The sequence below is a fragment of the Rhodamnia argentea genome, chromosome 1 (assembly GCF_020921035.1).
Source record: "Rhodamnia argentea isolate NSW1041297 chromosome 1, ASM2092103v1, whole genome shotgun sequence".
Classification (NCBI taxonomy): Eukaryota; Viridiplantae; Streptophyta; class Magnoliopsida; order Myrtales; family Myrtaceae; genus Rhodamnia; species Rhodamnia argentea.
This window is the reverse complement of record NC_063150.1, coordinates 23,506,972-23,533,077: the sequence shown is the minus strand read 5'-3', so window position 1 is coordinate 23,533,077 and position 26,106 is coordinate 23,506,972. Positions and strand designations below refer to the sequence as shown.

General features: G+C 42.6%; 6 protein-coding genes across 12 annotated transcripts; 3 read left to right on the top strand and 3 right to left on the bottom strand.

Annotated features, from left to right (window-relative positions):
• Positions 1–907: 907 nt before the first annotated feature.
• LOC115750284 (uncharacterized N-acetyltransferase p20) lies at positions 908–1,819 on the bottom strand. The gene has a single exon (XM_030687542.2). The coding sequence runs from the start codon at positions 1,637–1,639 to the stop codon at positions 1,115–1,117; it is 525 nt and encodes a 174-aa protein (XP_030543402.1). The 5' UTR covers positions 1,640–1,819; the 3' UTR covers positions 908–1,114.
• Positions 1,820–1,956: 137 nt separating this feature from the next.
• On the top strand, positions 1,957–14,122 carry LOC115750282 (uncharacterized N-acetyltransferase p20-like). 3 transcript variants are annotated; one of them, XM_048279490.1, is made up of 2 exons: positions 1,957–2,138; positions 13,468–14,122. In XM_048279490.1, the coding sequence occupies exons 1-2, from the start codon at positions 2,096–2,098 to the stop codon at positions 14,001–14,003; spliced, it is 579 nt and encodes a 192-aa protein (XP_048135447.1). In that variant the 5' UTR covers positions 1,957–2,095; the 3' UTR covers positions 14,004–14,122. The 3 variants fall into 3 exon arrangements, with proteins under 3 accessions (XP_048135447.1, XP_048135444.1, XP_030543399.1); XM_048279487.1 differs by having other exon boundaries at positions 1,957–2,141; XM_030687539.2 differs by lacking the exon at positions 1,957–2,138 and having other exon boundaries at positions 13,261–14,120.
• Positions 8,163–23,843, bottom strand: LOC115750287 (non-specific lipid transfer protein GPI-anchored 5). Of its 2 annotated transcripts, XR_007198545.1 has the most exons (4): positions 23,268–23,843; positions 23,114–23,173; positions 22,745–22,992; positions 8,163–8,182 (listed from the first exon to the last, which is right to left on the bottom strand). XR_007198545.1 is itself a non-coding variant. In XM_030687547.2 (3 exons), exons 1-3 carry the CDS (start codon positions 23,584–23,586, stop codon positions 22,859–22,861), a joined length of 513 nt encoding a protein of 170 aa, XP_030543407.1. In that variant the 5' UTR covers positions 23,587–23,843; the 3' UTR covers positions 22,646–22,858. The 2 variants fall into 2 exon arrangements, 1 of the variants encoding a protein (XP_030543407.1); XM_030687547.2 differs by lacking the exon at positions 8,163–8,182 and having other exon boundaries at positions 22,646–22,992.
• LOC115750283 (uncharacterized N-acetyltransferase p20-like) lies at positions 12,234–13,098 on the bottom strand. The gene has a single exon (XM_030687541.2). The coding sequence runs from the start codon at positions 12,981–12,983 to the stop codon at positions 12,459–12,461; it is 525 nt and encodes a 174-aa protein (XP_030543401.1). The 5' UTR covers positions 12,984–13,098; the 3' UTR covers positions 12,234–12,458.
• Positions 16,539–17,244, top strand: LOC115750303 (uncharacterized N-acetyltransferase p20-like). Its single transcript, XM_030687569.2, has one exon. The coding sequence runs from the start codon at positions 16,562–16,564 to the stop codon at positions 17,129–17,131; it is 570 nt and encodes a 189-aa protein (XP_030543429.1). The 5' UTR covers positions 16,539–16,561; the 3' UTR covers positions 17,132–17,244.
• LOC115750281 (protein CDC73 homolog) lies at positions 19,844–22,554 on the top strand. Of its 4 annotated transcripts, none has more exons than XM_048279484.1 (4): positions 19,844–20,957; positions 21,142–21,224; positions 21,361–21,480; positions 22,184–22,554. In XM_048279484.1, exons 1-3 carry the CDS (start codon positions 19,934–19,936, stop codon positions 21,451–21,453), a joined length of 1,200 nt encoding a protein of 399 aa, XP_048135441.1. In that variant the 5' UTR covers positions 19,844–19,933; the 3' UTR covers positions 21,454–21,480; positions 22,184–22,554. The 4 variants fall into 4 exon arrangements, with proteins under 4 accessions (XP_048135441.1, XP_030543396.1, XP_048135437.1 ...); XM_030687536.2 differs by having other exon boundaries at positions 22,092–22,554; XM_048279480.1 differs by having other exon boundaries at positions 21,361–21,500.
• Positions 23,844–26,106: the final 2,263 nt, after the last annotated feature.

The following is a 26,106-nucleotide window of genomic DNA, read 5'->3' as shown; positions in this document are numbered from 1 at the left end:
ATGTAGATGGCAATAATAGCGCTACGAGGTCTTCTAGATGACCATGTAGAAAGGGGGCAATCAAGTACATTTCTTGATTGGAAAAATTAAGTTCGAGGACATAATTTGGACCCAAAACAAAATTTGAGGGCCCAATTGCAAAAACTGCTTAAATTAGAGGACTAAATTTGGTCTTATTCCTTGGGAGTTTAATCTATATTAGCATTAGGGGGCACGTACCTTCATCATCCTTGTCCACTTCTCTATTCTTGAGGGAAAGTGGTGAAGAAACCCACGAGCTAGGCCCATAAGGACGATTCGAGCCCAACTTAGGCCCAATCCCCCAGCCCAGCGAGTCTAGGACGGGTAAGTAGACTCGTAGCCCCGCTGCCTAGTTCTCTTGCTAACTTAAGTATCGAAGAATCCTCCGAAGGTGAAACCCAGATGGCTGCCTTGCATGCGGCGTGCTCGACCGGCACCTAGCGTGCGGCTTGGGGTTGGCTGAACCGCTTCGGCCTAGTGTTAACTGGCCGCCGGATTTGCATGTCCTCTCGGAAATTTCTATAGAGCAAAGATGTTGTTTAAACCATTTTACAATTATTGCTTTACGTAGTGCAAGCCACTTAAGGCCTAATGAACTCACCGCGGAGCGTCTTGTGAAAATCTAACAACTGTGGAAACATCAAGCTCCCAACATACTGACGTCGTTCAAAGTACGGCGGGAGCTGATAGTTGGTGACTTGGCACAAGATAAGTCTTGTTTAGATCTTCGCTTGTGGAGGAAAATAACCCATGATCGGTTTTTAAATTCTCTCGTTTACGAGGCGTGATCTCAGATTGTGTACTCGAATTCAAGTTTGTGACTGGAAATTTTCACGGATAGTCGAAAACGCTCCATCTCATCGAGATTGAATTCGAGAACCAAGCCCAGCCGAGCTCGAACAGAGGATGAACACCCATTATGGGAACCGAGTCGAACTTGATTGACAGATTATGAAGGCTCGGTACAATCCTCACCGCTACAATGTGACACAAAGACCTTAGTTGCATCATTCAACACCAACAGGTGGATGAAGCAAGAATCTGATCAAAACTTCAAATGTAATCTCCATCTCAAAGCTTCATCTCTCTCTCTTCAGCCCAAAATCTCATCCGTAGACAACAAGCTATACACATACATATCCCTGACCTCGCCTTTGCAAATCCCATACTTCCTCAGCAGCCCTTCCTTCACAAACCCAACCTTCTCCAAGACCCTCTGAGACCCTCCATTCTCCACTTCCACGAACGCCTCCAGCCTCACCAGCTCAGGCATTTCGTCGAACACGCGGCGGGCGGCCATCCTGAGCACCGCCGTCGCAAAACCCCGCCCCCAGAACTCGGCCCCGACCGCGTAGCTGGCGTGGGCGCGGCACCGCTCGTCGCCGGACCCGGGCTTGACGGAGACGTACCCGATCGAGCGGTCGCCGAGGCAGATGGAGCGACGCCACGGGTGGGGAATGGCGACGGTCCGGAGATACGACTCGGCGGCCTCCAGGGAGGTGACGGAGTCCCATCGGAGGTAGCGGGTGACTCTGTCGTCGCCGGCCCACGAGAGGAAGTCGGCGGCGTCGGAGAGTTCGAATGGTCGGAGAGTGATCGCGGAGGGCGAGGGGTCCATGGAACCGGGAGACGGAAGGCAAAATTTGGAGTTTGAAAGGAGGGTGGACTGATCGTAGAGTCATCCGAAGAAAGACGTGGGACGCAACGAAAGGAACACAAATAGTTGTCACGAACGAAAACGCACGTGAGTTTGAATGGTCTGAATGGTTGACTTTTCATTGGCCCAGTAATAGGTAACTGTGTTCATGTACTGACATTATATATTTACCATTTTTTCCGACAAGTTGTGGAGCCCATCCATTAGCCGCCCTCTTCCGCGCCACATCACCACCCATGTAAACAAACGAGTCCTTGCCCTCCACTCATTTCACCAGTCCACGACCCTCATCGATTCGATCGACTTTGACCTAAACTTCCCAACTTCTCCGCAACTTCTTCCACCATCGATCTCGACGAATCTTGATTTATAAGAACACCCTTCCTTTCATCATCCACCACACTCAAGATCTTCCCCATGGAGGAGCAGGTGCAACAAACCGCCCACGCCTCAGGCGGCGGCGGCGGCGGCGGCGTGATCTCTCTCCGCCCTCTGCAACTCTCCGACGTTGACGACTTCATGGTGTGGGGCGCCGACCCGGACGTAGCCCGGTTCTGCAGGTGGGAGCCCTACACTAGCCGCGACGACGCCCTGGCCTTCATCGCCAGCACCGTCCTCCCCCACCCTTACTTCCGGGCCATCTGCCTCGACGGCAGGCCGGTCGGGGCCGTCTCGGTGACGCGGAACGAGGCTGCGAGCGACGCTTGCCGGGGGGAGCTGGGATACGTGCTGGGGTCGGGCTACTGGGGGAGGGGGATCGTGACGGAGGCAGTGAGGATGGCGGTGGCGGAGGTGTTCGGCGGGGAGATGCCGGAGCTGGAGAGGGTGGAGGCGGTGGTGGATGTGGAGAACAAGGCGTCGCAGAGGGTGTTGGAGAAGGCCGGGTTCACGAGGGAGGGGGTGATGAGGAAGTATTTCGCGATCAAAGGGAGGACCAGGGACGCGGTCATGTTCAGTCGTCTCTCTGCCGACGATGATTCTTGATATATTCACTTTAGAATTGTCATATATTTTATTTGCCTGGAAAACTTCGTACGTAAATTGTGAATTATGCGTGTGCGACTTTTGAGTTTTGTAATAAATTGTAGAATTGGATGGATTGTACTTGAGATTTGGCAGCTTCGTTCATCTGTTTTTCCCAACGTTGTTAGACACCAAGGTTCTGGAACAATTAGATCGGCTCACCTCCCATGATTTTCTATTCAACTTTATCTACCCCGAACGTCTAGCACACCATCATCGGTCGCGTCAATACTTTGATTTCGATCACGACGTGTTCCTTAAATTTATTACAAGATAACTTATGTTTCAACATTTTCATATGATTTTAAATTTTCAATACCGTCAGGATAAATGAGCTCATGATTTTATGATATCGCTGGCCAATTTTGTTACATTACCGTGGGGAGCCTTAAACTTCTTTTATCACTTGCACCCTACTCTCGAGCCCATGAAAAAAATATTGGGATAAGTATATCGTGAGTGTCATAACTTGTGTACGATTGACGGTAGCTAATTGATCAGAACCAAAATTACGGAAGACAATGGCATTTCTTTCTTCATTCCCTAGAGGGCGATTGGCAGTAGCTAATTGATCCGAAATGTACTTTACCTCGCGGAGATAAGTTGAGACAGACTTGTCATCTTTAAATGTATTCTGGAGTTGCATATGAATCCGAGAATGGTTGTATGCGATAGAGATCCAAAGATAGTTTATAGAGCCTTCCAGACATCGACGGTAGTATCTAATCCAATCACATAGGTTAGGACATCGGGTGAAAGAGAAGATATCATCCAACTAAGATCAAGTTGGTCTTTTCGAATCCATTCATCATATGCGGGGTTTGGTGCAGCAATAGTGAAGTCTGTAGGGGTGATGGTTGGAGTGAGATAGATAATGGTGCCGTCAAAGTATTCCATCAAGGACTCGCTACGAAGTAACGGAAACAATTGGATTTTCCATAATAGAAAGTTATCACCGGAAAGTTTGAGGCTAAGGTGATTTTGCACAGCGGGAGTGGAGGTGGGAGATGACATTGTAAATAGAAGAGGTAGAAAAATGGTAGAGAAAGAAGAAATAGAGTAGATGTTTTCAAGAATTCTACTGATCATCCGATACAATGTAGAAATATACTCTAAGTTTGAGAATGAGTTTCACTTATCCTTAATTCTAGGATAACGTTTATATTTATAGAGTTTTTTTAGAAAGACTAATTCAAAGTATTTTGAATTTTGAATTAATCCATTATAATATTAACTATAGAATATAACATATTAATGGACCAATTCAAAATTAGTCCGTTATAGTATTAACTACAGAATATTACCACATTAATGGACTAATTCAAAAATAGAATTTTGAATTGTCCGTTACATATTAACTACATTTCTTAACCGTATCAATTCAGTCTAACCTTTTAATTGAACCAATTTAGTCCGAAACCTTTTCATATTAAGATCAATTAATTACATCCTACCAATGTTAAAAAAACTTGCCGATGTTGACGGTGGTCATCCTACGTGGCACTGCTAACACTAACATAAATATTTTTTAAAATATCTTTTAAATAATTTTTCGGATTTTTTTTTCTTTTTTTCCCTCTTAACGATGGTCGCCCTTGCCGGATCCGACAAGGGCAACATGCCATGTAGATTTTATATGTGCTCGAGTGCACGTTCGAATCGAGAAGCAAAGGAAAAGAATCTCGTGTCGGATGATTGGAGTAGAAAGAAGTAGCGGATAATACCTAATTGGATTATAACTAAATGGTTCGAGCCGTTGAATGAAAGTATGGATCCACCCAAGCATGGCAATGTGCTCACAGTTTTTAATTCTCTTTCAAATCTCTCCATTATGAAGGTATTCTACTTCGTTGCGCTTCTCCCATCATAATCTAAAGAAGGTTCATATTGATACGGCCATGTTCTAACGATAAAGTCGACAAAATTAATCCAAGATGGAGTAAAAAATAATCAGACATTGAGTCATTATGTCGACATCCTATTATTTATACCAAGAATCTAAGTACTGAGTGCTAACAATGGATATAACAATAACACTAGCATTATAGGGTACCATGGGCTCTTCTTATTTGAAGTTTGCTACTTGTAGATAATGGATATGGCAATAGCTCTTGCCATGGGCACTCGACGTACTAAGCTAAGTCATTCGCGACTTGGAGGATAAGAACGTGTTATTGAACTCTATGTACTTTACATTATTTCTTTGATTACATAATTGGTCAATGCCTATAATATAGGTTATGGAGAGTCTCGGCATATATGGAAAGTAACAATTTTGAACTTTAAGACATGGTATGTCCATCACTATTGTTGAGATGCATCTGTGGATTGTGTTAGAAAAAGTCACACGTCGGAGAATTAGCATGGTGTTGAGCTGTTAACATATTATAGTTGGCACATAACTCATTAGCTTGAATTTTTAGTAAATGTGGGTCTATCGGGAGGTGTCAACGGGCTAGGACTTGGGTTATTCCTCGGCGATCTTCCTAGATAAAGGTATCGGATTATGTCGTGCGCTCTCAACATATGGTATTAGAGCCGCTGGTTAATTGGTGGCTAATTCCTTATGTGTATCGGTAATTGGTGAATATCTTATGGAGAAATCTCGTGACCAACTGGGTTTCCGGGGAACCTTCATGGTTCGATCTAGCGGAGGAGACTTGGAGAGAAGAGAGGCCTTGTCGTGTAGCAATGAGGCATGATGGCAGCTTTTATGGTTTGATATGGAGAAAGAGTTTGGAAGTGAAGTTGATTGTTCAGTTTGAATCCTAGAGTGAATGTAGGCATCGTAGTGTAGCAACATGGTCATGATGTTAGCTTTCATGGTACGATTAGTAGAAAGAGATTGGACACGAAAATGAGGGTTGGAGATTCAAATTGAGATATGTTGGTATCGAAAGATACTTGAATTAATGCGAACAGACCGAACATTGAGCTCATACGTGAGAGGGATGTTATTGAAATGTGTACATGAGTTGTGATAGAATAAGTGACATATCAAAGAAATAGTGGGGTTTAGATTACTTAATATATTTGAGTTGACACATAACTCATTTGCTTAAATTTTATAAATATTGTGGCTCCAACTGGATATGTTGACATGTTTAGATTTTGGCGATCTCTTGGCGATCTCCCTGACTAAGATATTATGTTTCTATTGTGCGCTCCTCACAATTGTTGATGTTAAACTATCATACCTTAACCGGAACTACCGTACGCATTAACTGAAATGTTTGAATGGCTTAATGAGAAATTACATTGTCCATGTGATCCGAGTTGGATTGACATAATCCGATACCATTATCTAGGAAGATCGCCAAGGAATAACCCAAATTTGAGAAATTAACGTACCCTAGAATGAGAAATTATAAGCAACTTGCCCGCATGAAGTCTTAATGGCTAGTAATCGCCAATCGACCATACGGCAGTATTAATGTCTAGAATTGATTTCTTCTGTGTAATACTAATTGATAGGGCCTCATTGGTAAGTGGTACAAGATCTCATCATCTTAATGTGAAGGGAAAATTGTCCAATCGGTTATAAAATTATTGTACAGACATCAACTTAATCTTAAACATTACAATTTTGTTAATTTTGCCCTAAACTTTTGAGCGAAATTCCAATGTAATCATCCCAGCCAATTTTCATCGAAAATTGACATAGCGGTGTGCCACATGAGACGGCCGGTGATGGCTCAACCGACACGTTAGCAATTTTTGCTTAAAATTGATCGGGATGATCATATTGAAATTTCACGCAAACGTCTAGAACTAAATTGCCAAAACTAAAAAATTTAGGATTGAGTTGACATATGTACCATAGGCTTATGATTAGTTGGCTAATTTGTCTTTTACTAGGGTTAATAGTGTTGTTTACCCTAAAATCCATTGCTTTATTAGGAGTTCACCCGACTCTCAATCGTAACAAAAGGGGCTAAGCAAAAGGGACAGAGCAATGGACCATCAAATTCCACAAACAGGAACACATTATAATCATTCAATCGGAAAGGCATTCGACTCGTTGGTGTTGTTTTCGATCCTCGTCATCACCGATTCGGACAAATTTATCAGACAACATGACCCATTTAACAAAAAAAAAAGTAACACCATTGAAAACGCACCTACATAAGACTCGACTGGATATTCGATTCTACCCATGAGCTTATCTTTTGATAAATTTCATTTTCCTTTGATGTATATTAAACCCTAAATACTAGAACAAATTATGCAATAGGTGTTATTTATTAGAATTACGAGCAACAAGGACATTTAATGCAAAAAAATAAGAAAATGGCGTGCTTTATCTTCCGGAAGACATGTACACGGTTAATGCTAAAGGAAAAAGTTAACAGTGTTAACGGATGTAAGAATTCGGGGGGTTGAATGCAATTTTTTAAAAGTTTAGGGTTCAATGTACACCAACTTCGAAGGTGAGGGCGTTAAATGAGAATTTTCCCATCTATTTTTTGTGTACGGGGGAATTCAAATTCCAATCGATCACGGAGGCTCTCTGTTCTAACTTGAGAAAAGTGTCAAAAAAGTTCTAAACATATTACATTGGTTCCAATTCAATCACGAACATTTATTTGTGCCAATTTAGTCATAAACAATTGTAATATATTAAGAACAATAAAATGCTCAAAAGAATTTGGTAGAGATGCTAACAACATCGTACCTTGTTTCTCATCGGGCAAGGCCTCGTTGACATTCTTCAAGTCCATCATGAGTTTGTTAAACTCATCTAAGTGGCCTCTGATAGATGTGCCTTCGGCCATTTGAAATTGAAACATCCTCTTCAGCATATACAAGCGATTGTTCAAACCTTTCATATCATAGAGTGCTTGAAGTTTAACCCATAATGTTGCGGCATCCTTTTCATCAGCTATCTCTATCAACACCTCATTCGATAGGTGCAACATTGTTGCAACCTAAAAATCAGTTAAGACCTTAGGTAAATGGATTATCGAGCTAATTTAATGAATAACCTAATACATACTCTCCCCAACCCTATCAATTCGCAACTTTGGTTAATTAGAATGATTTAAAATTCGAAGTCGCCACTAATCATTTTGGGTAGGTTAATTAGAAACCTAAATAAAAATAGTAGGAGGACTATTCTTATTTCTACGAATCAGAGATTGTGGATTCGGGGACTTGATTACATTAACTAATTAAAGTTAATGCCCTTTCAGTACCTTAGTTCCATGAGATATCCTAGGTCGGCAACCCAAGCTTGATTGAATGCACTTTAAGTTCAAATGAGGTGTTTTTGTGTTTTCACTTTTTAAAATGAATGCATGATATGAATGAAGGAATGAATTATGTGAATGCTATGTGAAATCATGCAAAATCGGATCATATTTCCTTATATGCAAGAATTAACTAGCAAATTAAAACATGCAAGATGGGCACAATGCATGACAATTTATTCTACCACATATGAAAATCATGCAATTGACATAGCTAGCATGCAAAACAATTATGTAAGCAAATAGATTAAACATGCAAGTTTAATTAACTATCCTAAGACACATGAACTAAAAAATGATTTTTCACATTACATAACATATCATGGCATGGCATAAAGATAAGCAAATAAGGCATGGCAAGTGATATTCTACAACATGTGATTTTCAAAAAATAATGTTGCATGAATGTGCAATTTTCGAAAATATGGGGAGAATAAGTGATATTTAAAAAAATGATATGAAAAATATGAGATGAAATATGACATATGATACTTGAAAATCATGGACGAAGGATAGATGATGTTCGAAAAAGCATGGATAGACAAAATGCCATGATTCTTGAAAATATGATGTGCAAAGAATACGATATGGAACATGCAGAGATGACATGAGATATAGCAAGTTATGCAGAAAATATGACATGGGATATGCAAGATGTGATTTTTTTTAAAATTTTATGGCAAGAATATGAGTGATAATCGAAAATCATGGATGCCGATGTGACATGAGATTTGCGAAGAATATGTGTTTTGTTAAAAATGGAAGGTGAGATAAGTGATACTCAAAAGATATGATATGATGCAAAGACATGCAAACAAGGATATGCAGAATATGACATTTGAGATATGGATGAGACAATCCAAGATATGAACAGAATTTTTTATTTGTGAATTTTTCAGCAATCTAAAGATATGCATGAATGATTTGATTATCTTGATTTTATTCCAAAAAATCCGATAAGATAAGGTTTCTAAGAAACCATATCTTCCTAAAATTTCAATTAGATAAGGTTTCTAAGAAGCCGTATCTTACTAAATTTTTAAGTATCTTAAATATATGGAATTAAATCGAGACATATCAACCAAGAAAGCATATTCCAATTAAAGAAAGATAGCATCAAAATCAACATGAATATCCACATATTGTATTTTTTCGAAAATAATGATATTCATAAATCTAAATTCAGCTTTTTGAAGATAGCGAATCAAATCTAAATGGCAATAGATCGGATTAACTAAATTCCCATCTTTACTAAATTAGAGGTTCGTATCCGAATAGGGACGGATAAGTTTATCCAACTTAACATAGATGTTGCCTATTAGGAAATAAAATTTCCTAATTTAGATTTAGAATTTTTTTTATTCTGAAAAATCATGTCCAATGAGTCCAATTAAAATCAATTTTCGAAATTTGTGATAAAATTAAGGTTTTGATATTTAGGTCATACAAAAGTAATTGCTTCTCAAATTTTCGAAAACCTGCATTTTTGCCTCAATGATAGCGTCAAAACAGCAACCAACACATGTAAAACAGTGATTAAGACAAGTCAAAGACTTACCATTTTGGCTCCCGCAAAATTCCACATGAGTTAATTGCATGAATTCCACAAAAACAGCTTGTTTCGGATGAAAACATCAGGTGAACAGTGGCAAAACAGCATAGCAAACACTTCAAAAAGCATCGAATTGACCCTAAAAGTATAGAGAGATTACCTTGAATTGAGCCCAAAAATCTGCACTTTAAGAGCTGCAAATTCGCCTGAAAATCGCCTCTAAACGGTGCTGTTTTTTACTCCAAACAGCAGTAGAACAGCCCCTAAGAGCAGCAAAATTACTTCCTTGACAGCAGCTCCTTGGAATTTTATGTGACAATGGCTTTCGTCTCGCAAAAAATCTGCACCAAAGCAAGCTGTGAATTTGCCCCAAAAACGGCACTGTTTTGACTTGATTCGCAGCGGCATGGGACTAGATCAAACTTCAGCACCAAAGCAAGCTGTGAATTTGCCCCAAAAACGGCACTGTTTTGACTTGATTCGCAGCGGCATGGGACTAGATCAAACTTCAACGGATATGAGCAGTGACCTCCATGGGGCTCACTTTTCTGGACTTTGTAACCTATTAAGAAGGAGAAAGAAGTTTTTTTCTTTCTCTCTATAATCATACGCCCAAGTATCCCTTCAAGGAGCCATCACACATGATTTCTCTTTTTCCATTGTTCAAAATCATAAAGTCCACAGAAGCTTTGTTAGATAGAGACAAGACCAAAAGAACACAAAACCAGAATTTAAGCTTGATTAGCAGGAATTCTAATTACCTTCTTTGACCGTGGACTTTAAGGAAGCAAGAACGCCACTTGGAATTGATCGAGCACTTGTCACCACGTCGACATGGAACCGTGGACTTGTTAAACTCGTTGGATTGTTGTCGTGGAAGTCCTTCAGAGAGCAACAATTTCGATAACACCGATCTTCATGGCATGGACGCATGGAGCTGAAATAATAGTTGCTTGGCGGTGCTAGTCCGAACTCTTGGATGGCTTGATCGAGAGAAAACTCCCTTCGTTCTCTCTCCCTCTCTCTCACGCACATTTCTCTCTTTTCTGCCGTGTGTGATAATTGAGATTGGCCTCCCTCGTTTGTGAAGCATAAGCATGCTTATATAGAAAAAATTAGGTCATGTTAGGGGCTCTAACTTATGACACTTTATGAAATAGACCCCGAATCACAAAACATTTTTTAATTAAACCCCGAAGGACTTAATCAGACCTAATCAAGTTCAAATTAATCTATATTCCTTAAAAATTTCGCCACAAGCTCAATTCAGATAATTCAATTAAGTTCAAAACCTTGAATTAAGTCTATCCATCACTAGATCAATGAAAATGTGAATGCGATGTATGCTAAAATAAATATGAAAACTAAGTTAATTATTTTTGGTATGAACTAAAGTTTAATTCCTGATTGTTATGCAAAATAAACGATTAAAAGGAAAAGTCAAAATTTAGGTGTCAACAAACATGATTATACTTCTCGCCTTCCTCATTAACATGTCCTTTTCGACATCTTTCATAGTTTCGGGCAACTTATCCTTGCCCTCTAATGCCTCAACCAAACCTTGAGTCGTTAATAACGCCTCCATCTTGAGACTTCATAACTCAAAGTTGTTCCTCTAGTTAAACCGCTCAATCTCAAATTTCGCTCCAGACATAATTGCAATAACAAAATTTCCCGACAATGATCAGACAAGCAAAAGCCCCAAATCAACTACAAAAACTCTAACCGTAGCTCTGATACCAATTGTGAGATAATAACACGGAAACGCTAACGGATTTTGCAAATAAGTCAATGCGAAATCACTAGGGAAATTACGATGAACAATAAAGGACACTAGAGATTACGTGGTTATGTCCGAATATCGGTACCTACGTCCACGGGGAGAGCCAAGAACATGATTCACTATGATCGGAGAATCAAATTTACAATCACTCATGCACTCAAGTGTTTCCCGCACCTAAATTATCACTCAAACACTACCTAAATTATCACCCAAACCCAAAGTGTTTACAGATAAAACAACTCAATTGGATGTAGAACTCACAACACAAAATCGCCCGGCGTTCAAGCCCCAAGAAATAGCTACGTACGGGAACAAACCAAGAACAGCTGGTACGTTTAGTTCTACCTCTTCCTTTCGTATGAATTCCTGCTCCTTCACCATGCGGCACGCAGACCTTTTGTGCGTTTTTCTTGGCTTGTGCGGCGTTCTCCAGAGAGTAACCCCAAGCCTTTTGTGTGCCCTTATAAAGAAGTCAACAAAACTATGTTGACCAGGACCCACACAATGTTCTTCTTGCTTTTGGAGTTGTACGTCCACTATACGTCATTGAAGAAACCACATCTTGATCAACTTTTTCCTTTTCAACAGAAAACAAATAAATAAATAAATATATGTAAATGTCTTCGAAAAGGAATTCTAATCTAATTAGAATTCTTGGATTTGTTTACTAACAAATTCGATTTAACAAACTGATATCCTCCTACCGGATCGGGTTACGTGAACGACTCAAACTCGAGACATTACCTAACATAGTGGGAGTTGATAGTTAGTGACTTGGCACGAGATAAAGTCTTGTCTAGGTCTTTGCTTGTGGAGGAAAATAGCCCGTGATTGGTTTTTAAATTCTCTTGTTTACGAGGCGTGATCTCATATTGTGTACTCGAATTCAAGTTTGTGACTGAAAATTTTCACGGATAGTCAAAAAACGCTCCGTCTCGTCCAGATTGAACTCGAGAACCAAGCCCAGCCGAGCTCGAACAGAGGATGAACGCCCGTTATAGGAGCCGAGTTGAACTTGATTGACAGATTATGAAGGCTCGGTACAATCCTCACAGCTACAATGTGACACAAAGACCTTAGTTGCATCATTCAACACCAACAGGTAGACGAAGCAAGAGTCTGATCAAAACTTCAAATGTAATCTCCATCTCAAAGCTTCATCTCTCTCACTCTTCAACCCAAAAGCTCATCCGTAGACAACAAGCTATACACATACATATCCCTGACCTCGCCTTTGCAAATCCCATACTTCCTCAGCAGCCCTTCCTTCACAAACCCAACCTTCTCCAAAACCCTCTGAGACCCTCCATTCTCCACCTCCACGAACGCCTCCAGCCTCACCAGCTCAGGCATTTCGTCGAACACGGGGCGGGCGGCCATCCTCAGCGCCGCCATCGCAAAACCCCTCCCCCAGAACTCGGCCCCGACCGAGTAGCTGGCGTGGGCGCGGCACCGCTCGTCGCCGGACCCGGGCTTGACGGAGACGTACCCGATCGAGCGGTAGCCGAGGCAGATGGAGCGACGCCAGGGGTGGGGAATGGCGACGGTCCGGAGATACGACTCGGCCGCCTCCAGGGAGGTGGCGGAGTCCCATCGGAGGTAGCGGGTGACTCTGTCGTCGCCTGCCCACGAGAGGAAGTCGGCGGCGTCGGAGAGTTCGAATGGTCGGAGAGTGATCGCGGAGGGCGAGGGGTCCATGGAACCGGGAGACGGAAGGTAAAATTTGGGGTTTGAAAGGAGGGTGGACTGATCGTAGAGTCATCCGAAGAAGGACGTGGGGCGCAACGCAAGGAACATAAATAGTTGTCACGAACGAAAACGCACGTAAGTTTGAATGGTCTGAGTGGTTGACTTTTCATGTACCGACATTATATATTTACCATTTTTTCCTTCTTGGTGGCGGACAAATTGTGGAGCCCATCCATTAGCCGCCCTCTTCAGCGCCACATCACCACCCATATGAGCAAACGACTCCTTGCCCTCCACTCATTTGACTAGTCCACGACCCTCATCGATTCCATCGACTCTGACCTTAAATTCCCAACTTCTCCGCAACTTCTTCCACCATCGATCTCGACGAATCTTGATTTATAAGAACGCCCTTCCGCTCATCATCCACCACACTCGACAGTCGAGATCTTTCCCATGGAGGAGCAGGTGCAACAAACCGCCCACGTCTCAGGCGGCGGCGGCGGCGTGATCTCCCTCCGCCCTCTGCAACTCTCCGACGTCGACGACTTCATGGTGTGGGCGGCCGACCCGGACGTAGCCCGGTTCTGCAGGTGGGAGCCCTACACTAGCCGCGACGACGCCCTGGCCTTCATCGCCGGCACCGTCCTCCCCCACCCTTACTACCAGGCCATCTGCCTCGACGGCAGGCCGGTCGGGGCCGTCTGGGTGACGCGGAACGAGGCTGCGAGCGACGCGTGCCGGGGGGAGCTGGGCTACGCACTGGGGTCGGGCTACTGGGGGAGGGGGATTGTGACGGAGGCGGTGAGGATGGCGGTGGCGGAGGTGTTCGGCGGGGAGAGGCCGGAGCTGGAGAGGGTGGAGGCGTTGGTGGACGTGGAGAACAAGGCGTCGCAGAGGGTGTTGGAGAAGGCCGGGTTCACGAGGGAAGGGGTGCTGAGGAAGTACGTGGTGGTCAAAGGGAGGACGAGGGATCTGGTCGTGTTCAGTCGTCTCTCTACTGATGATGATGATGATGATGATTCTTGAAATATTCTGCACGAATGTTTCTCCCATTTTAATGCGGAAGTTGACTCTGTAAGTGCAGTGTGTGCTCCTTTGAATCTGTAATAGATTGTGGGATTGGATAAAATTGTATTTGAAACTTGGCAACTAGTTTCCTCGTGTATTTTTCCGACATCATTAGAGATTTTAGCTCCTAATCAACACGATCGGGTCACTTACAAGATTTCCTGCCCCACTTTGTCTGCCTGAACATCGTCCACACCTTCATAACTCGTGTCACAATTTTTGGGAGGGATATGAAAAAAACTCATAAACTTATTATAATTGTGTCAATTCAATTATACACATTTTTTTTTGCCAATTAATCATAAACTTTTTACATTTGTGTCAATTCAGTCCATTTGACCAAGGAAAAATTTCAAATAAAGGCTTGAAGTGCTTTTATTTTCTCAAATAAGGGTATCAAATGAAACATGTTTAAAACAAGGACTTGAAACTCGATAAAGATTCCGATAAAACTCAATAAAGATCCGGGCTGGTGACGCTCAGCCACCTCTCCCAGGATCCGGGCGAGGGTCACCTCGCCGGCCTCGATGGTGGGCCGACCATCGGCGAGAAGGGCAAAAAAAAAAAAAAAAAAAGGAAATGAGAAATGGGAAGAAAAAGAAAACAAAAAACAAAAGACAAAAAATGAGAAAATAATAAACAAATATAAATGAGAAAAATGTTCTTCATTAGGCTTTTTTTTGGAATAGTGAATACACTTCAAGCCTTTATTTGAAATAAGCTCCACTTCGAGCTCTTATTTAAAAGAATCGGGGCACTTCATACCTTTATTTGGAATTTTTCCTCCAGCCAATGTAAGTCGGAGATTGCTAACATAAATGTCGACTAGGGATGTCAACGATTCGATTCGGGTTTTCCGAAAATTCGAATCACTAAATCATCATGATGAGCGGTTGACCGAAAAATTGAATATCCAATTTGATTTCTAGGTTTCCCTTTTCCCTTTTTTTTTTTTTTTTTTTTTAACGTAAGGGTAATTCTCCTATTAAATTTCATTTTCGATTCGATTAACCAAAATGCACGAAAATTTCGATTCGATTCTATTCGATTTTCCGGTTCATTTGTGGCACCCTAACACCGAACGTCCCGCGTGATTTAGTTGGAGCCGACGTAGATAGTTTTAATATTTTTTTTTAATAATTTTTTATTTTTCTATGGGTTAATACCATGGAAAACCCCAAACCGGTACACTTGTGACAAATTTACCCCAAATTATTTTTTTGACCACAAAAAACCCTAAACCGATATACCTGTGACAAATTTACCCTAAACTGGTACACATATGACAAATTTACCCTCCGTTAATTTTCATTAAATTTAACTATCAAATTGTTGATTTAGTGACATGTGATAGTTGACGGGTATACCAATATGGGGTTTTAACCCTCTATTTGTTACGGGTTTATCAATTTGAGATAGGCGATCTTCGGATCCGACAAGTACGGTCTCGTGGAAGGCAAAAGCATTAGAGACGAGGTTTTCGAGCCATCGCCTTTCTTTGTAAGATCGAAGACTTGCTTTCCGTATCATTGTTACCAGGTTATTCCCATGGTCTCCATGGTCGGGATCTTCGCCACCGGGCTGCCCTAAGGCTTACCTATTTATGTCAAATCGTGAACCTCCTTCCTTCGGTAGTCTCTTCTTGTACGATGACACCATCCATAGTGCACGGATGGGTGGAGCACCAAGGGTTGTGTCCTCCCATACCGTAGCGGACCAAAAGCCAAAACAAAGTGACGATTTAACGGGGGGTGAATTTGTCACATGTGTACCGGTTTAGGATATTTCGTGGTCAAAATAATTAGTTTAGGGTAAATTTGTCACAAATATACCGGTTTAGGATTTTTGGTGGTAAAAAAAATAGTTTGGGGTAAATTTGTCACATATGTACCGGTTTGAGGTTTTTCGTGGTCAAAAAAATAGTTTGGGGTAAATTTGTCACAGGTGTACCGGTTTAGGGTTTTTCATGGTATTAACCATTTTTCTATTTATGATCTTTTATTTCTTTTCTTTTTTCGTTCTTTCCTGTTTGCTCTCGTCGAGGTAAGAAAAAAAAGAAAGAAAAAGAAAAAATTAGAAAAAAGGTAAAGATAAATAAAAAATTCGAAAAGATGACCGTACGTTTTGGACAGCAAAAAGTTCATCGGAAAAGGTTTCCCACTTTGCATCATGATCAAGTTAGGTGGAGGGAGGCAAAGACATATAAAGAATTTTTGGCCAATTATTTACTTAATAACTTATTGTGCAAATGGCTGTCTAAAAAAAAAAAACTTATTATACAAATGGAACTTAGTATGTCTATCATTTCTGTGATTATTATTATTCTCTCTTAGTCCCCATCTTTGGCCCGTCCGTGACCTTAATGATTCCATTGACTTTGACCTTCAATTCCCACCTTCTCCGTGACTTCGTCTGCCATCATCATCAGCATCGATCTCGATGAATCTAATACAAGAGCACATTTCTTCCCCCTCATCTTCCGCGGTCCGCCCATTCACCACGCTCGAGATCTTCCAATGGAGGAGCAGGAGCAACAAACCACCCACATCTCAGGCGGCAGGGGCAGCGGCGGCGGTGGCAGTGGCAATATCTCCCTCCGCCCTTTGCAACTCTCTGACGTCGACGACTTCATGGCGTGGGCCGGCGACCCGGACGTCGCCCGCTTCTGCAGGTTCGAGCCCTACACGAGCTGTGACGACGCCTTGGATTACATCGCCCGCACCGTTCTCCCCCACCCTTACTTCCAGGCCATCTGCCTCGACGGCAGGCCGGTGGGGCAAGTCTCGGTGACGCGGAACGAGGCCAGGATGGAGGCTTGCCGGGGGGAGCTGGGCTACGCGCTGGCCTCTGGCTACTGGGGGAGGGGGATCGCGACGGAGGCGGTGAGGACGGCGGTGGTGGAGGTGTTTGGGGAGAGGCCGGGGCTGGAGAGGGTGGAGGCGGTGGTGGACGTGGAGAACAAGGCGTCGCAGAGGGTGTTGGAGAAGGCCGGGTTCACGAGGGAGGGGGTGCTGAGGAGGTATCAAGTGCTCAAAGGGAGGACGAGGGATGTGGTCGTGTTCAGCCGTCTCTCTACTGGTGAATGATTCTTGACAAGTTCACCATGAACGTCGCTCCCGTTTTAATGCTCAATTTGACTTTCATAATTGTCATCCATTTGCAAGGAAAACTTCCTCTGTATTTGTGAATCCAGCGTGTGCGCCTTGGAGTTTGCAATGTATCGTTGGATTGAATAGATTGGATTCGAAATTTGGCAGGTGCGATCATCTTTTTTCCGAGATTTTCGAAAATTTAGGAAATGTTTTCCTGACGGTATTTTTAATAATGGTACAATCTTAATCGTAAATTTATGCAATATCATAGTGTGATTAGAATAAAACTCATTAATTGAGAGATTGTATGATCAATAAATAACTTATAATAATGGCAAAATGTCACGCGAGCAACTCTCCAAATATTTCGGTTCCTAAACTATTAGATCCGATGGTTTCTTGTCTTGACTTTATCGACGCGAACACTGTGCACACCTTTATCCACTGTGTCATAGTTTTGATTTCAACCTTTTTATGTATGCAAAAATACAAGTAAGTTCACCTCCGTCGAAGCTTCGGTTCTTTCGTTTGCCTTCACGAAGCTCCGATTCTTGTTCGCCGCAGTCTGAGACGGCGGAAGTCGAAGAATGGGCGAAGAAGGGACCGGTTTCTTCGGGCTTGGAGGAGGAAGAGGAGGAGGTGGCTTTGCAGTGAAGATGAGACCATGAGCGGAGGAGGATTAAAAGACAAAGGCCTTGCGGTGAAATGGCATCGTGAACAAGCTTGAACATTTTCTAATCGGGAGCCGCTTATCTTGCTTCTACTTTTCCATTGCAAATTTTGATAAGGTGATTTCGCCCCAATTTAAGAAGTTGGGGTTAGGGTTCTTCAAGAACACTTATTTGCCAGCAAGCCATGTAGACGTTATATAATAAATTAATACCACGTCTACTCCCCAATGAGATAAATTACTGACGACACTCAACCGAACAATTTTTAACAAATAATTGCACTCAAGTGATTGCTCGAAAGGTTCTTAGCATGAAATTAAGTGCTGTACAAAACTTATGGCATTTTTTTTATGTCGGTTTCCCCCTTCATTATGATGTGTTGAGGTGTTGTTTATTATGTGAGTTAATTTTATTCAACAAATATTTCATAAATGAATTTATAATAATAAAGTCCAACATAGGAAAAACTACCAAAAAAATTCTAAACCTATTGTAATTGTGCCAATTCAGTCCTAAACTTTTTCTTTTTGTCAATTGAGTCCTAAAATTTTTACAATCATACTCACTAAATCTCACATTTACTTGCTCTGCATTCTCACTTAAGTTTGGATACAAGTTTTTCAATATTGGGTTAAATATGGAAGCGTTTTTGCTATATAGATTGGGGTCGACTATTGATCATTAAATTTACATTACATGAAAATATGCCCAAAGTAAGTTAAATGAATCTATTTGGGTTAGATCATTTTTTACCCTACTTCAGAGTTTGACAGGTCTAGCCCGAGCTCAGACAAGATCGAGAGATGAGGGAGTAGTGTTGACGTGGGAGAGTGGGGAAGGTATTTTTGTAAAGTGAGCTGACAAAATCGTGAATTGGCGTATAAGTATAGAAGTGACGTATGTAAATGTAAGTAGTATTGATAACAGAGATGTGTAGTGGTCATGGTTTAAATGGAAAATTTCAAATGAAAGCCTAAAATGCTTTCATTTTCTTAAATAATGGCTTGAAATGGATATTATTTCAAATAAGAGCATAAAATACCCATCTTATTTATTTCAAAGAAATGCTTGATTGATGGCATTTTCGTCATTTCCCTTTTGATTTCTTCTTCTTTTTTTCTTTTCTTCTTTTTTATTTTTTACTTTTTTTCCTTTGCTTAGGTGATGAGGGTCACTGCTTTGGGTGACCAATGGGCGAGGCAATGAGGGTTGGCCGCGGCAAGACGACCCTCGCCTAGATCCGGCAAGGGTCGGCCTCGCTTGTGCCCTTCAAGATAAACATGGTCGCGGGCCGTGAATTGCTGGTTCCGGTTCCTAAACCGGCGGTTCCGATTCGTGACTATGCTTGAACCGAAACCGGCCCTTAAAGGGGCGATTTCGATCGGGGTTCGGAACCGCCGGTTTTTGGACGGGTTCAAAGGCTAGCGAATTCAAGGGCCGGTTCCGGTTGGGAGGGAAAGAGCCACGGCTCTTTTCTTTTTTATTTTTTTGGGCGGTTCGGAACCGCCTGTTTTAAATTTTTTAAAACCTTAACCGGCCCATGAGGGGCCGGGCTGGTTCCGGTTCGAAACTGCCGATTCCGATCAATGGGCCGGTTTCGGTTATTCCACCGGTCGGTTACGGGCTCAAATCGGCCCGTGGCCGTGTCTACTTCAAGGTGAGGCCACCCTCAACACCCGTGACGTGAGCCCTCACTCGATGCGGCGAAGGTCGCCAACTCGTCGATCGAAACAAAAAGAAAAAAAAATAAAAAAAAATCTAAGAAAAAAGATGAAAATATTCTTGATCAGATTTTTTTTTAAATCTAAGCTTTTATTTGAAATCATATCTTTATGCCCGTATTTGAAACTTTCTCGGTTTAAAAGTGAGCCGTCATTTTTTTTTTTTGGTCGGAAGAGCCATCCTCTGTTTGATATTTTTCCTTACCTGTTTTTTGTTTCCTTACTTTGTGTTTTTGGTCAAATTTTTGTTTCGTTACTTTTTTTTTTTTGGTTTCCTTACTTGATTATGTAAGTTTCAGGGGCGTTTTATATTGGCGTATTCCACTCACTTTCTTCCGCCGTACAAAAACGACGGACGCTGCGCGCACCCTCTCTCCATCGCCGTCTCCGACTCGTATTCCGCCATGGACCCTCTCTCAGCTCTCCGCGACTTCACCATGCGCGGCGACCTCGACAAGATCGTCCGCGTCGGCGACGAGTTCCGGTTCGGCTCCGACTACTCCTTCCCCTGCGCCGCCGAGACCGCCTACCGCTCCAAGCAGGGCAACCTCTACACCCTCGAGACCCTCCTGTTCTTCGTCACCCACCACCACCTCAAGCACACCGACTACATCCAGTCCGCCCGCCTCCACCACCTCCCCACCGTCACCTTCATCGACCGCAAGCCCCTCCTCGACTACCTCCAGGGCAAGATCTCCTCCTCCGACGCCATCCAGCTCTTCCCCTCCTCCTCCTCCGCCGTCCCCTCCGATGTAGCCATGCCCGACGCCGCCGCCGCCCCCGCCTTCTCCGCCGAGCTCGAGGGCGAGGCGGAGGAGGATGCGGCGGCCGTCGATGTGATGGCCCTGATCCGGGCGGTCGAGCGGCCGTTGAAGGACCGCGAGGCGATTCTGGAGTGCAAGAACCGGGACTTCTACTCCGTGCTCGTCACCTCGACGCGGCGCGAGGAGGAGCGGCAGAGGATCGAGTCGCAGCAGCGGAAGGATGGGCTGGTGGCGAAGAGCCGCTTGATGGGCGCGGAGGACAGGGGGCTGGGGTTTGGCGAGGAGCTAGGGTTTGGGGATTCTGCAATTAAGCCGAAATTGAACCTCAAGGGGAGCAAGATCGGGGAGGGCGTACCGATAATCCTCGTGCCGAGCGCTTTCCAGACGCTGATCACGATATACAATGTGAAGGAATTCTTGGAAGATGGGGTTTTTATTCCCACGGACGTGAAGGCCAAGCAGATGAAGGGGCTGAAGCCGGATTGCATCACGGTGCAGAAGAAGTTCAGTAGGGATAGGGTGGTGACGGCCTACGAGGTGAGGGATAAGCCGTCGGCATTGAAGTCGGAGGATTGGGACCGGGTAGTGGCAGTCTTCGTGTTGGGGAAGGAGTGGCAGTTCAAGGACTGGCCTTTCAAGGACCATGTCGAGATCTTCAATAGAAGTGAGTTTGGTTTGATTGCAACTAAATGTATTCTTTTGGATTGGTTTGTTGAATTGGCATTTTTGGCTTGCTAGGTTTGTAATATAGTGAGTGAGTTTGAGACCTTATCTGCTATTTTCTCTTTGCTTAGGGGGTAGAATGACCTGCTGATTGTTGATGTTCTTCTGTTTTTAATGAGTTGCAGTAATTGGGTTCTTTATGAGGTTTGAAGATGACAGCGTGGAGTCTGCCAAAATTGTAAAGCAGTGGAATGTAAAGATTATCTCGGTGAGTACTAATCTTACACTTTGAGCTGCCAGATTGTTTTTTCTGCTAGTTCTACAGAGATTGCCTGTATATGTGGTTGCTTTTTGTTAGTTGCTGTCGAAGATTGCTGATATGTGAGTTTGAATTCAATGTGCAGATAAGTAAAAATAAGCGGCACCAGGATCGGGCTGCTGCTCTTGAGGTGTGGGAAAAACTAGAAGATTTTGTTCGGTCTAGATCGCATTCTTGATTGGCAAGGAGTTTGTCGAGAACGCTTGTGAGGTCTTCTGGACAGTCGTGAGCTCTTTGACCTTTGTAAACGATGTCGATTAACTTTGGTACTGTCATTTAATGGACTTTGTTTATCATGGTGGCATATTTATGGGTTTGAGTGTTCTGGTTGATAGGTCGTTCTATTAGTGCTTTAGTAGTAAGATAATTGCTATGTTTCAATGGAGTATATCCTGAATGGAAATCACGTGTTAACATCCTCTTTTAAGGGAATCGTTTCCATGAGAACCAGTCACTTATAATTACATTAGTAATCTTGCTAAGTATTACTATTATAGAATCAAAAGCTTAATGAGGTGTTGATGTCTGTACATTTGCAGAAGTAAAAATGTTTTAGTTTTCTGTACTTTTAGAATCTTACTACTTGTAGTTAAGCAACTGCACTAGACAATCTCTATGTTCTGATAAACAAGCATAACATCAAACTGTAGTCATACTGCTCATACATGTTGCTTGCTCCAGAAACCTTGTTCATAAAAACACAATCCTTGGTTTTGTGCCTCTTGATTTAATGGATGAAGCAGATGTCGTGTTAACTTCGATTTTCAGCTGGTTAAATTGTCAGATGTGCTTATCCTTCTTCCATTTTTGCAACAGTAAAGACTCAACTTCCTGACTCTCCAAAACTTGGTATTGTCCAAGTATTCAACAATCGGAGTGTGCTGACTGATCTATATATGCTTGAACAGCGAAGAAGAACCAAGGTACAAGCTCCATGTTTGGCATCTGGAACTGGAATTATCCAATCATTCAGTCCTGCTTCAAGAATTTTCTCCGGCGGCATACTCAAATTACATAGTGGTGGTTCAATCTTGCTGTCGTCAGCTCTTGATAAAGAAACGAGGGTGATTATGATGGAATGTGTTTTGTTATATTGACGGTTCTAGGGTGGTGGGGGGGAGAAGGGAGAGGATTCGAGCGCATGTTCTTTTTTGTGTAGGCATTATTGGCTGTGCCTTTGTTCATTAAGTTCTGAATAGTTCACGCGCTTTGCACTTCCTAGATTATGTCGTGTGAAACTCAAGAGCTTGGTATTGATGTTCATTGTTTTTAAGAAAGAGTTCAAATCCACAAAATTCATCTTGGAGCAATGATGGCCTTGTAAACTTAAATTTTCCATCGATAAGACAGAAATGAATATAAAGGCATACAAAAAGCAGGCAGATGCCTGTTTTATTTAGAAGAAAGACAGCCAGTCTCTCTCCAGCAGTAGTAGATACACAAACATCAAAAGGTGTAGCAAGAATTATACAACTTGCTCGCCCTGCCTATACTGGGGTCGAGCTAGAATACAAAACAATAAAGAATACTACAATGCATTCATACAGGAATTGGGCAGAATTAAATGGTGGAGGAAGAGTTGATTAGTGTGAGGACAGCAGCGAGACATACGATCCTGTCAAGAGGAGGACGAAAAGCAGAGGAATCGACAGCTTGATGGGGCCTGCATCTGATGAGCCATTTTCTTGTGTCGATGGTATGGTTTTGGATCCATTTCCTGCATAGAGATGCGATCAATCTCTTTTCTTTTGACTCATTGCAAGCCATGTTATACATAGTCTGACTATCTTTCTTGTTGAAGAAATGAGGGTCAAAAAGCAGGATGAATGCTGCTGTACCTGAGGGAACTGTAGTTGGAGATTCTGGAGTCTCTGATGGAGATTCGGCTGGAGAAGCAGCTGAACCAAATCCAGTGTCTATGTGAGTACTATATTTCTTATCCTTTTTGTATCTTAAAACTGAAAACCATCATCATTCGACTTATTTGCTTACCGTTGCAGCGGCTGATGGGCGGAGTCTGAACATTGCAGGCACCTGGTAGAGCCAGAGCTTGAGTCTGATTTACGTTGATCCCTAGCGAAGAGCCGCCTCCACTTAGAACCTGGCACAAGCACTGAGGCTGGGAGCGGACTACGCTGGCGAGCTGTGCACAGCAGTTCGAGGGTGGGGTGGAGGAGTTGCCTGTGATGTAGTTGAGGCACGGCGAGAGGCTTATCAGCATGTTTGTGCAGCTTGACTGGGCCGCCACTCCGACCCAGAGCATGGCCACTGCGGCAAGAACTAGGCCCGCCTCCATCCTTCTATCTGCCATCGATACGGTTAAATGTCTCTCTCTTTCTCTCTCTACACACAGACCAATGTTCCGAGAATGCTTGCAAAGTGCTAAGAGAATGTGTTTGCTGGGCTGCACAGGAGATTAGGATGTGGGTGGGGGGTTTATGTAGGCGAAATTGGAGGGAGAGACAAGCAAGAGAGGAACTTATGTGGGTGACCAAACTTGTCTTAGAACTGGTCTTATCATTTGTTTGAGGAATTTCGGTAAATGTCAAACCTGGTAAGTGGTGACAGCGCAAATTTGGGTTTGTTTTTGTAGGTGACCAAACTCATTTCTAACTGCGTTCTTGCTGGTGATCTCATCAGGGTCGGTCTTTTTTTTTTTGTTATAGAGACTGTTCAAAAGCTGGAGACTTTACGAATTCTGTCGATTGAAGAAAGCATAACGTGCCTCTGACTCCAACTTTCTCGTTTACTCTGATGTCGTGGACAGCTTTTGCTTTTAGAATCCAATCCACGTATAGTTTAGCAAAGAAAAGGTTAAATGGGACTTGTCCTGGAAGAAGGAATGTTTGGGGAATACATAAAAGACTGTAACGTGGTCATAGCTTTAGCTAAATGCGCAATTCGTGGTTCTGAACGAAGCTGATCTTTTTGGGAATACTCATAAGTTTCTCTACAGTGGAACGGAGTACATGGGATTTGGCAATTGAAGAATTGGAGCTTGTTAGCATCACTTAGACCTGACAAACGAGTCGTTCGTATTAGGTTTGCTTCTTGATCTGTACTTGCAATATGATTTTAACATATAATGTTCAATTCAGGCCCGACCCATCTCCAACCAAGCACGGGCTCCGATTCTTAACAATTATCCCCTTTAGATTTGTGCAAAAAGCAAATTGAAAAACAAATTAAGCACGAATAAGAAATAGCAAATGAGATAATCGTTAAAAAGCTTGACAAATCAAGTTATTAAAGTGCATCTCTTGTTATTTCTCGTGGTGCTAGAAATTTGATCTAATTTGCGAGGTGAGACTCGATATGTTCGTGGAACTTGACCAGCTCAGCCATGTCCTTGGTCTTGAAACAAGGGATGGTACTCTTTAACTCCTTCAATAATTGCCGCTTCCCCGGCCCGACTCCGTGGATGCAAGCTCGTGTCTGTCCGAGCACCACGATGTTGCCGGCAATCCAGCACCTCCCCCTCCAAGCTTGAGGGCGACACACCCGTCAGGGGCCCTCGTGAGTGCAACCGACCTAGTTCCCATCCTCATCTTTCACCACCTTCGACCCTAGTTATGGTTATCGCTTACCTCGCTCAACCGCGTATCAGGCCAGATCCGAGGTAGGAGTCGATCCACATAGGTCAGATCTAGGTCCCGCTCAAGCTCATATTCGAGGTCTAATACTTGAGTGTGTCGGCTGAGCTTAGGCCCAGCAACAGAGAGGACGAGCCGCGGCCCAGGGCATAGAGACCGGAGAGGACGGCATCGACCGAGAGCATAGGTGTTGCTAGTGGAGATTTGTCGGAAGGGGAGGCGGAGAGGGGAATCAGTAAGTTTTTCGGATCTAAATTGAGTTATTAATGTCTATTATCGCCCGTTAAAGCCCATTTTTCAGTTGGGCTCTCCCGTGACAAATACATTTTAACATCTCATTAAATTTTCAAATTGGTCCATCAAATGAGCTAAAATATAGATTTTTGACCCATTTTGCCAGCATTAGCATCGCACGATAGGTTCTATTCTAGATTAAGTTTGATTTTAGCAGGAAGACCACGACGACGTTCCAATCTCAGCGCATCCGAAGCAATGTTAGAAGAATCGATGGGAATCGATCCTACTTTTAGGGGTAAAACTTTGTTTTTCAGTGATATTCACCATTGTCTAGCTAAGCGATATCTCAGCAGAGAAATCATAGTGCTTAATGTCAAAAAAAAAAAAAAAAAGAGCTCTCCTCAAATCCGAGACAATAAACACACTGCAAAAAAGCATACAGAGGCTTCTTTTATTTTACGGAAAACGAACGATATGGAAATATGGTCCTAAAAATGGTCACTTGTGTCGCTTGAAATAGTTAGTCATTTGCAAATGTTTCTATTGTCGATAACAATTTATATCCTAATATTTTCGTGGACGATAAAAATTATTTTTTGTTTGTTTATTTTATAAGTGATAGAATGGATCATGTTTAAGAAAAAGCTATTTAAATTATTAATTTTTCACAAAACAAATGGAGCTTGAATTCTTAATTTAAATATTTGTATCGGTTTGCTTTTGGGTTCTCTTCTTTCTTATTCGGCACCCAAATGCAAAAATTCCCATCTCACACAGCATTCTTATACGAGAGGTGTGTACTGGACAAGCATCCCCTGGAATACTGCTTTCAAGAATCAATCTTTTTATTTTGTTGCTTTTTCCCCTTGGAAAATATGATCCTTCGATAGGTTGGTGTTGGGGAAAAATACTAAAGAAGTTATAAACTTTTCGATTGTGCCAATTTACTTATGAACATTTTGACAATTTGCCGATGTAGTCCTTTTGATCAATTTCGATCC